We start from the raw sequence: 12,114 nt of genomic DNA on the forward strand, positions 1-12,114 counted from the left end.
TTGGTTTAAATTTACCAATAGTAGTTTCTATTAGAGACATTCTCATGGGAATTGCCCAAGGTAAATAAAGAAAACCTAAGAAACACTGCCATGGATACAATGCTAACTTATGAAAACTAACTCAGAAGATGTTAATTTTTTCTAACCTTACTATTTCATGAATTGCACAAAACAGCAGTCAATGATTTGGATGGCCTGACTGGAAACTCATTTTTTCCTCATCTATTTTTTTTTTTTTTTACAGTACACTTTCATTTTGTTCTAATTATTTTTTTAAGATATTTATTTATTTATTTACTTATTTATGAGAGACAGAGAGAGAGAGAGAGAGAGAGAGAGAGAGGCAGAGACACAGGCAGAGGGAGAAGCAGGCTCTATGCAGGGAGCCTGACGTGGGACTCAATCCTGGGTCTCCAGGATCACACCCTGGGCTGAATGCGGTGCTAAACCGCTGAGCCACCCAGGCTGCCCCATTTAGTTCTATTTATTGAGTTATAGCTGTTGACCCAAGTCAACAGCTCTCTTCAGAAAATTACATTTTATCTCTATCTGAATAATCACTGTATCTACTATCATCATAATGAAAAATTATGCATGTGAAATGGCAAAAAAAAAGATTATTTAAAAATTTAGTATCATTACCTCTCATGAAAATTTTGACTGAAGGAGTTTTAACTATTTTTCTACTAGGAAAAGAGGATATTAAAAAAACACTTTTTATCTAAAGTTTAAAATAATAGGGTATATATGTATGTTTATTTATAGGTATGCAAAGATAAACACACACGTATTTTCCAAGATACAGAGAGCTAAACATACTCCTCAATCCCTGGCATACTATCATAACTTATTATTGAAATAGAATTTTTTTATAAATACTCAGTCTTAAAAAATAATAAATAAATAAATACTCAGTCTTACATGTTTATTTTTTATTTTTTTAGTCTTACATGTTTAATATAAGTACTTTGCCATATCTTTTCCTTGAAAAATATATACTGATTTTTACATTTTTGTTTTTTAATTTATAAAAATGGTATTGCAGTATTCTCATTCTGTTTAATACTTTTTTTTTCTCTTTAATCATATTTTTTGATGGCTGAAAATACTTTCTCTCCTTCTGACTCCTAATGGTCCAAAGTAATATATTTTATTTTTCCATTTTTCTTATTATGGTCATATAACATGCCTCTAACTCTCAGCTACCACAGATACTCAAGAATTCTCCTTGTGAATATGAGAAAGAGTTTCTTGAGATACATCCTAAGAAAGCAGGCAAGTGCATAGACTAAATGAGTTTTACAAAGTACAGCAAAGTTCTTGCTAACCACATGATTGTTCACATAGAAAATCCAATCTCATCAACAGACCATCCATTAGAATAGAGTTCAGAAAAGTAGGCATATATAGTATTATAAACATATCTTTGTCTGAATCTGTCTATTCAATATTCACCTCATTTGCTTGGCTGGTCTGTGTACACTGAGGTAGGCTTGGAGAATGTTTTGGATTATCATAACCTGAGTCAGAGGATGACTCCAATTATATCTTCCTTTGTATGTGGTATCTGTTAGAGCAAATCAAAACATGTACTGCCACCTGCTATCTAGCTAACAATTTGGCAAATCCTTTTTTCTCTCTTTATCAATTAGTAAGGATAATTAGAAATATTTCACTTTTAGCTGGTAAGAATGTCTTCACTGATAGACCTCAGGGCAATTCTCCCACTCCATGACAGACAGGAGCCTTGATCATTTGGACATCCTACAGGACTCCATGCTGATAATAAAATATTGATCACATCATCCTAGTTGCCTCAGTAGACATGTGCATGCCTCTGGTGGGGAAAAATATTGACATTTCAAGGGCTTGACAATTCAGCTGGGTTTGTAAATGTCCAGTAGTCTGATCTTATTGGGATATTCTTCTAATGTAAAGGGCAAACTTCTGTATTATGATGACCTAGTACTCAGGAGGAGGCATAATGCTTTTTAGGTCCTTTTGCATATTAGAGAAAACACAATACACACTTAAGTGTGTTGCTATAACCCATTTATAAAATAGCCCCAAGGAGCTTTTATATGAGAAAGAAAAGTCTGTAGGTTGGCGTTTCACAAACTGTTCTGATCTTCAGTCCAGATTGACCCAGTTCATCCATTCAGTGCTGCCTGAAGTACCAGTAGCAAATGAAGATGCTCTACAGAGATTCTGGAAAGTCCTGTTAAAGTCCTAATAGTATAGACATCAAGGATTTTGAGCTAAAGTCATGCCTGCTTTTGCTTAACACTGTTTTTGCTTGGTTGGTTGGTTGGTTGGTTGGGTTGGTTGGGTTGGTTGGTTTGCAAATGGGCTCTGTCAGAAACTACACACTCGGGATGCCTGGATGGCTCAGCAGTTGAGCTCTGCTTTCGGCTCAGGGCCTGATCCTGGAGTTCGGGGATTGAGTCCCACATCAGGCTCCCTGAGGGACTCTGCCTATGTATCTGCCTCTCTGTGTGTCTCTCATTGATAAATAAAGAAAATCTTTAAAAAAAAAAAAACTACACACTTGACCATGAGATAGCAAGTGACACTGCAATCTGAGATGCCCACAATGAACTAATTGCTATCTGATCTGCCAGGCTATGAGATCAGGCTTATATAGAAGCAATACATCATCAAGTGGAAGCTGATCTATTGAAAATCAGGCTCAAGTGGGTGGAAAAAGAACAAGTAAAAAGCAGAAAGTAGCTCAAACTCACTTAGCACCTACTCTGCTACATTTCCCCAGCTATTTCATTTGAAATTTATGACCTCATGGGGAATTATCAGTGATGAAGGATAAATAAAATTCAGGTCTAGTTTATGGATACAGAAAAATAAATAAAATGTAGGAGTAGTTTATGGATAGGTCTGCACTATATGTAATACTTATGTATGTAGGTATTAAGCAGAAGTATACTGGAATAGCATTTAAGTTCCATTTAGGAGTGGCAATAAAAAATGTGTAGGAATAAATTGCATAAGTGGCCTCATGTATAATAGCTCTGGTTGTTCACTTTGTGTGGCATGAAAATGGTCTGTGACAGACTTACTCTGGTTCATTGGGCAATGGCTAGTGGTGGCTGGCTGGTTAGTGACATAGAAATACATGAGTTTGCAAGATTGGCAACAAGGAGGTCAATTTGGTGGCTGGACAGATACTTACAAAATTAGCTATTCATATGAGCCCCCCATTGTTCCTGAGACCTTTAACATGTGTTGGGTTTTGCTTTGTCTTTCCAACAACTGAGTTGTTCTGGTGGTGAAACAAACATGACCTTTAAGAACTTAAGATCTTCCTTAGCTAGGTTTTATTATAAGAACCACTTTATACTATACCCCGCCACTATATGCTCTACACTAGCCAAAGCACATTAATTTCTCAAATACGAGAAAAGACTGCTGATCATTATAGATGTTTAGAGGAAAAAAGAACAGCTACTTTACATGCAAACAAAGTGCTAATTCTTTTGAGCTGCAGTGAATAGCCAGCAATAGCCCAGATCTTTATTCCAAATTATAGTCCATCTGAGAAGAGAATGAGGCAATTAGGAACACTGTCCCAAAAGGAAAGAAACAGATTTTACATTATAGAGAGTAAAGCTATGTAACATACTGAATTTGCCATAAAGTATTATTAGAAATAACTATTTGAGTTAATAAATGAATATAGAATTCTGAATTTCAATTCAATTCAAAAACACCCACTGAGAATCTAGTATTTGCCAGAACATACACTGGTCAACAGAACACAAAAATAAATAAAATAATAGCTTCCTTCAGTTTTAAGAGTTTTTCAGTATGACTGCCAGTTATCCAGCAGAGATATTAATGAAGGCTTTAATTTAACATGTGAAACAAGGATGGGAAGAGTGATAGAAATGTGAGTTATAGAAGCAAGCCATTCAATGCTTATCATTTGGAATCAACAAATAGCCATTTTCAGTATTCCAGATAAAAGAGACATTATCTAACCATTTTCTAACAGATGCTTAGCATACAGTAATACTGATTTCATCATTTATGTGAATATTGTGTCTTCATTGTCCAATACAGTAGCTATATGTAGAATTTAGGCTAAAATTAATTAAAATTAAAAATTCAATCATCAGTCACAATAGCCATATTTTAAACTATTTTTTATTTTATTATAGTAAGATCTAACAACTTAAAATGTGAAGGGTACAATATTTTATTGTTGGTCACAGGGAGAGGGAAATAGAGAAGTATTAATTAATGCCCATAAAGTTTCAGTTAAGTAAGATCAAGTAAGTCCTAGAGATCTGCTGTACAACATTGTACGCAGCCATATTTTAAGTGCATAATGACCATATGTGCCTATTGCCTGCCATATTGTATTATAGCAAGTGTCTCTTATCACAAAAAGCTTATTAATTGGTCTCATAAGTTGCACTTATATTCCTAATTAAGTGAATAGGAGCAATCACTGAATTTTAAAAGTAATTAATAGTAATCTTTTTTTCTTCAATAGTGTATTTTGTTCTACTTAATTGAATACATTCTATTCTGTTGAAAATTAATGGCTTACTTTCTCTTCTCTTTCTGGTTGTAAAACAAATGTCTTACTTTCTTCCGTTGGCAAGTGTCTCTTCATCATTCCTAGGAGAGATCTTCATCCCATGCTTCTCTTTGCTTCCATCAAAAGAACAACGGGGGCTTTGTGTAGCTGTTCTGATTGGACGGCCACAAATCTTACTGACCTTTCAAATAGAAAATATTAAAAAACAGTTAGAAACCATCCTCCATTCTACCTGAGAATATAATGTTTGCTCGAATCTGAAACAATGGCATGTTCTTACTTATACCTCAATAGTAACTTTTAAGGCATAGAATGTTTTTCAACTTTTCAGAAGGGGAATTAAATTATCTATATAAAATGTCAACCATGATAAATTGATACTATGCATATTTATACATTTTGCATGTATACATATGCAGAACACATGAAGAAAATATACATGCAGAATCAGAGAACTATATTAATAAACTTGCTTGCTTCTATATCTATAAATAAGATTACTTAACCAAGATAGATATTATTTATGGTTTACATTCAATTTATGACAATCATAATCATATAATTGTATTGGTATTTTAAATGAAGTAATTTGCTATTGAATATGTGGTCTGAGGAAACAACAAATGGTGAGGATGTGGAGAAAGGGGAACTCTTTTGCACTGTTGGTGGGAATGCTGGTGTAGCCACTCTGGAAAACAGTGTAGAGGTTCCTCAAGAGGTTCCTCTATTTTCCTTAAAAATAGAACTACCGGGGATCCCTGGGTGGCGCAGTGGTTTGGTGCCTGCCTTTGGCCCAGGGCACGATCCTGGAGACCCAGGATCGAATCCCACATCGGGCTCCCGGTGCATGGAGCCTGCTTCTCCCTCTGCCTGTGTCTCTGCCTCTCTCTCTCTCTCTCTCTGTGACTATCATAAATAAATAAAAAAAAATTTAAAAAAATATTAAAAAAAATAGAACTACCCAAAAACCCAGCAATTACACTATGCATATTTGTCCCAAAGATACAGATGTAGTGAAATGATAGGACACCTACACCCCAATGTTCGTAGCAGCAATGTCCACAATAGCCAACTGAGGAAGGAGCCATGATGTCCTGTGACAGACGAATGGATAAAGAAAATGTGGTATATATATATCCAATGGAATATTACTCAGCCATCAGAAAGGATAAATATCTACCATTTACATTGATGTGGATGGAACTGGAGGGTATTGTGCTGAGTGAAATAACTCAATCGGAGGAAGACAATTATCATATGGTTTCAATCATATGTGGAAAATAAGAAATAGTGAAAGGGATCATAAGAGAAATGAGGAAAACTGAGTGGGGAAAATTAGAGAGGAAGTCAAACCATGAGAGACTCCTAATGCTGGGAAACAAACAAAGGGTTGCAGAAGGAGAGGTGGGTGGGGAGATAGGGTAACTGGGTGATGGGAATTAAGGAAGGCACATGATGAGATGAGCACTGGGTGTTATATGTTGGCAAATTGAATTTAAATTAAAAAAAAGAATATGCAGTCTGTTTCTAAATGAGTTCTAAGAGTGGTTTTCTTCTTAAGGTCCTTTCTTAGAAATAATAATAGATATGTTTGTATAAAGATCTCATTTTGTAATAGTTCTTTATCTTCTTCCTATATTTTGAAAGTGTTAGTATAGTTATTTTTTAAAATAATTATCCAAATTAAAAATTCATTAAAAAACTCATCTAGCTTAAGATCTTTATATAGTTTACATAACTATCATTGAAAAATTAAGTAATTAATTGGACATATTACCATGTAAAGCATAAAAAAGACTCACATGATACCTTATAGAGTTATAGAGTATTATAATCGCAAATATATAAAATATATAAAATCTTACTCAAATAGATAAAAGCATTGCCCACGAATCAGGAGACTTTGGTTCTTGTCCTAATTTTTTTTTCCATGTTAAGCACTGAGATCTTGAAGACAATAGCAAAATTTCTTTGAATTTGATTCCCTTATATGTAAGATAAAGATGTTAGAGTAAATTATTCCCAAGTTCCCTTAAAGTTATCAATTTCTTCGGTTTTACATGCAATGAGCATTCAAGGAATTATACACTAATTTGTTTATTTAACCCACATTTTGTTTCTAATACTTGCAAAGAACATGTATGAAAGGTTAGAAGGGAGAAAAAATGAGAAACTGAATTTTCTCCTAAAAGAGCTGACAATTTAGGAAGAAAGAGAAAAAAAATTATTCTCAAATATCAAAATGCAAGTTGTGGATGTGCCCAAAAAGAAGGACTAACATGGTGTTGCAGACACCTGAAGGAGGGTGAAGAGTTGACAACAGGAAAGACCACTGTGTGGAAGACCACTCCACTGGGCTGAAGCTTGGACTATTTGTCAGGTCTGAATATTTTGAGATTGATTTCAATTCAAACAACTTGTAAATATACAAATATTTACTGCACCTCATTGTTGTAGATGCTAGAGATACAAACATGAATAAGATGTGGGCCTTGCACACAATTAAGATAAAAGTCAGACATGTAAGATGGTAATTGTAATCAAATGAGACAATAGCAACCATAGACATAGCTAGAAGCAACACTAAAACACTTAGAAAATGAACAGCTTCACTCAGGGAAAAGCTTTAGAAAGGCATGTCTAAAGAACAAGTTAAAGCATAAACTAAGAGGTTGTCAGGTGGACAAAGCAGGGGAAAAATTGTAGGAGAGAGTAGGAAAGCAAAGAGATGTACAATCTAACATGCTGACATCAAACAAAAAGTGCATAATGAAAGAAAGTGCTATGGCAAGCAGTGAGACATAAAAATGCCATGATTTGACCTGAAAATCAAGATAAAGACCTTGCTCCGGCAAATGGAGAGCAGGAAATGGTAGCTGATTTCCATGTTTGAAGGGTAGGCTAGCAACAGATCTTGGAGCATTTTCAATGCCAACCTAAGTTTTATTAATTAGACAAAAGTCTCTGATGACTGTTGAATGGAAAAGTAAAATACTAGAGCTGATATTTAGTCAATGAATCTGGTGGCACTGTTTAATTTGGGCTAGAGAGGTAGACCTAGTAAAGGCAGGTAAACTGTTTTTGTGTTTTGTTTGTTTTTAAGATTTTATTTATTTGAGAGAGACAGAGAGTGAGCAAGAGAGACAGCATGAGTGGGAGGAAGGAGAGAGAAAGAAGCAGACTCCCGGTTGGACAGAGAGCCCAATGAGAGGCTCGATCCCAGGATACTGATATCATGAACCCACGCTGAAGGTAGACACTTAACTGACTAAGCCACCCAAGTGCACCTTGGTAAACTCTTAATAGATTCCTGAAGTAGTCCTGAGGGGGGTGAGGCAATTATTTTGAACTTCAGTAGTGATAATGTTCATGAAGAGAAAGATTCATGAATTACAGAGACAAAAGAAGTAAAATCAACAAGCCAAATCCAGAACACTGACAACACCAAAGGGTATGGGAGAAATAGAGCAACAAGAGCTGTCATTCATTGCTGGTAGGAACGAAGAACATACAGACAGTTTGGAAGACAGTTTGGTGGTTTCTTAACAAAACTAAAATTATCCAAAGGAATTGAAAACTTATATCCACACAAAAACCTGCACATGGATGTTTATGGCAGTTTTATTCATAATTGCCAAAACCTGGAAGCAACCACAATGTCCTTCAGTAGGTGAATGGATAAAACTGTGGTACATGCAGACAGTGCAAGATTATTCAGCACTCAAAAGACATGAGGGGTGCCTGGGTAGCTCGATTGGATAAGCATCTGACTCTTAGTTTTGGCTCAGGTCAGGATCTCGGGGTTGTGGGATCCAGACACACATGGGGCTCTATTCTCAGTGTGGAGTCTACTTGAGATTCTCTCCCTCTGCCCCTCTCCTCACACTCTCTCTCTCAAATCAATCAATCAATCAATCAATCAGTCAATCTTTAAACAAATAAAAAGAAATGAGCTATTAGGCTATGAAAAGATGTGGAACAAACTTAAATGCATATTACTAAGTAAAAGAAGCCAATCTGAATGATTGGCTGTATGATTCCTACTGTATGACATTCTAGAAAAGGCAAAAGGCATTTATGGAGTAAAATGATTAGTGGTTGTCAGGGATCAGGGAATATAAAGATAAGGAGGCAAAATACAGAGGATGTTTGGGGCAGTGAAACTACTATGCGTGACACTATAATGGTGGGTGCAAGTAATTATAAACATACAGGCATTTATTCCAAAACTATGGAATATACACCAAGAGTGAATCCTAATGTAAGCTATAGACTCTGGGTGATAACAATGTGTCAGCTGAGGTTCACTGATTCCAACAAATGTCTAACTCTGATAGGGAATGTTGAGAACGGGGTAGGCTCTGCATACGTTGGCAGGAGATATACGGGGAATCTGTGCCTTCTACTCAATTTTGATGTGAACCTGGAACTTCTCTAAATAAAGTCTATTTGAAAAAAAATCAACAGGACTTGGGAAATGACTGAAAGTGAGACATTAGAGAAGTGTAAGGCCAAGGTGTTAAAAGGCTCAAAGTGAATTTCCAAGAAGCTGAAAAATAGTGATAGTGGAGTGTAAATAATTATTAGAGAAAAGTGTTAATTTTTTTTTAATGGGAAATGGTATCTTCATTGTCAACAACTCTTAGTAACAAGAACCAAGGGAAGAGAATGTAAGTCAATGGTGGATATACTGAATAAGATTGTTAGTGAGGGCAGCCCCGGTGGCTCAGCGGTTTAGCACTGCCTTCAGCCTGGGGCATGATTCTGGAGACCTAGGATCGAGTCCTCCATTGGGCTCCTTGCATAGAGCCTGTTTCTCTCTCTCTCTCTCTCTGTCTCTCTCTCTCTCTTCCTCATAAATAAATAAAGTCTTATAAAAAAAAGATTGTTTAGTGATACTGCAGACTATTTTAAATAAAGGAGCAGAGTCAGAGAGAAAGAGACTGCTACCATGACCCAATGTGATTAGCCAGGAGCTCTAGAAAAGTATGAAACTTCTAGGAATCTCGGTTTTCTCATCCTTGAAACTTGAGGAAATCCAACCACTTTGTAGTTTCAAGTTAACGGAAATTTTATTTCACCCTGCCTGTCCCCTATTGGACTTGACTATATCTGGGGATGCCTGGGGGCTCAGTGGTTCAGTGTCTGCCTTCGACTCCGGTGTGATCCCAGAGTCCCAGGATGGAGTCCCACATTGGGCTCCTGGTGTGAAGCCTGCTTCTCTCTCTGCCCATGTCTCTGTCTCTCTCTCTGTGTCTCTCATGAATGAATAAAATCTTTTTTTAAGGCTATATTTGCTATTGAATGTATTTCTAGACAGGCAGATGGAAAGCTGAAAATTCTAGCTTCACAAGACCTTTATTCCCATTATCACCTTTGTAATTGGTTTTTCACAAATATGAAAGAAAATGTACAAGCTACAGACTTACAAGTCATCTTTGTATCCAAATGTACAGGCATTTATAGCAAATTCCAACTAATACAAATACATTTCAAAGCCCTTCCATTTGTTTGCTCGCTATCCCGGGAGCGCAACCTCACACCTTATTGAAATGGAATGGAAGGCCATCTGTTACTAGCACATTAGCCTGTCACCTTAGCTCCCCTGGGGTGAGCCGATTTGGGTGGCCCATTTCAATACCTTCTTGCTATTGAAAAGTCCTTCACACTTACTTTGACTATTTTTCATCTTCGACTTACACTGCCCTTTCCTCCTTATTCTCCTCCCTGCTCTCTACCATCCTGCCCAGCAATTAGTCTGAAATGTCTCAGGAAAAAATGTTTTCCCACTTCATGCTTATCTACTCTTGCTTCACATTCCTTCTCTGGTTTCCACTGATGTTCTGGTTCCCATCTCACCTTGAAATGCATCTTTTAGCTGCTTCAACCCCACATCATTTCTCCACTCCAAGTGAGTACTTGTTTTAGCAACTACTTATCAGCCATTTCCCATTCTCACTGCAATCTTGGCCCTGCATGGGGAAGCACACCCTTTTCCTAGAGCCTCTCACTCTGTTCACTCAATCTTAGTCAAATTATAAAACAGCCAAAACCTTTAGTTAATAATTTTGAAAAGCTTTTTAAAGAACAACTTACATGTTCATTTTCATTTTATTCCCATAAGCAGAGCCTCCATTTCTTTTGCAATGGTCTTTTAAAATGTAATAATAGTAATAAATAATAACAACAATAACTGAAGAGAAAAATGTTTAGAATTGAAAAGCAATGAATTTGAAGGTACTGTGAGTGTTTACTAAGTAAGCAATTGGGTTCAGAGGATGGAGCAGAGGTGGATGTTCCATCGCTGTAGGAGGCAAAAAAAAAAAAAAAAAGAAGGAGAATTAAAGCTGTTAGCAGTTTTGAATCTGTTAATGAGGGTGAAAAAAGATCCAATAACCAATGTGTAGAAGTTAGAAAATAAAATAAGTATATAATTTTGGCTTATCCGTTCTTTAGAAAGGAGATAAATTCTCATTTAAAACTCTGATCTGGCAGTAATTTTAAAAGGTAGTTCTAAATGATGGATTGGAGAGAAAAAGAAAGTTAATGAGCAGAATCACTTGTGTAGGGCCAATAGTTAAAACCATGAAAATGGAGGAAATGATTACATATATATAATGCCAAGAAAGTCAGAAAGAAAATCTTTTAGCAGGAGAAAAACAACTCTGATAATACACCAGGAAAATAAAGAGGAGGAGAAGGAAGAGGGACTGGAAAGGAGGAAGCAAAGAAGGATAGGATAAAGGGATTAAAAGGAAGGAGGAAAGGAAGAAGGAAGACTGAAGGGAGGGCAGGAGGGAAGACGCTAGACTAACACAGCTGGCAGTCATTTAGAAGGCATCCAACCTTAATCAAGAGGTGAGAAAATTGAAGCCCAAAGCAGGATTGTAACTTTGCTAAGACTGCATCTACTTAGTGGATGAGTCTACCTACTGCTATTGAATCAATAGTCCCCTCTTTATACTAACTAGTGGTCTTGTTATTCACATCTTCTTAACCATTGTGAGGAATTCATATTACATAAGACCTGGTCCCTAAGTGTCCTATGTGAATATAATAATTTGGACTGAAAATGATCTAGATATATGAAGAGACCAGAGAAGTCTGTTTTTCTTTGCATATGGAAATGGATGAGGGAAACATGGTAGTTATTCCCTTTAAGATTCCAGCAAACTAATGGAGGTGGGGAGAAAGAAAGAATTGTAAGGATATTGGGCAATTTGATTTCTGACCTAATTTTATAATAATTGAACTTACGAAAAAGAAGTCCTCCCTTGAGTACCCCTCAAATTCCAACTTTGTGATATAGCCATGTGAGATTTTTCTTCTTTTCTGCTAAAGTCCAGATGGCATTGTAAAGAAGAATAGTCAATAGCTTTCTGATCTGCAAACTACCACATCAAAATAATTTTGGTTTGATAAAATACCTGATTAAAATAATTGGAAAAGCAAAGTTCTGTCAGATTTCATTTTAAATGTCACAACTGACATATATTAAATGTGCTTGGATTTATGAATACTCAATATTTTCTCCAAAAAGAGATTTGTTTTCA

General features: G+C 36.1%; 1 protein-coding gene across 6 annotated transcripts in view; it reads right to left on the reverse strand.

Annotated features, from left to right (window-relative positions):
• GPC5 (glypican 5) overlaps nucleotides 1-12,114 on the reverse strand; it is a 1,330,718-nt gene that overhangs the window by 1,027,690 nt on the left and 290,914 nt on the right. For all 6 annotated transcript variants that reach the window (XR_013355588.1, XR_013355589.1, XM_077855189.1 and 3 more), the window contains exon 4: nucleotides 4,609-4,742. Coding sequence is in view for 4 of the 6 variants with exons in the window: in XM_077855189.1 (XP_077711315.1) it covers nucleotides 4,609-4,742 (134 nt within the window). In the remaining 2 variants the exon portion in view is untranslated. The remainder of the gene's footprint in view (nucleotides 1-4,608; nucleotides 4,743-12,114) is intronic.

Source organism: Canis aureus, chromosome 17, assembly GCF_053574225.1.
Source record: "Canis aureus isolate CA01 chromosome 17, VMU_Caureus_v.1.0, whole genome shotgun sequence".
In the NCBI taxonomy this organism is placed as follows: Eukaryota; Metazoa; Chordata; class Mammalia; order Carnivora; family Canidae; genus Canis; species Canis aureus.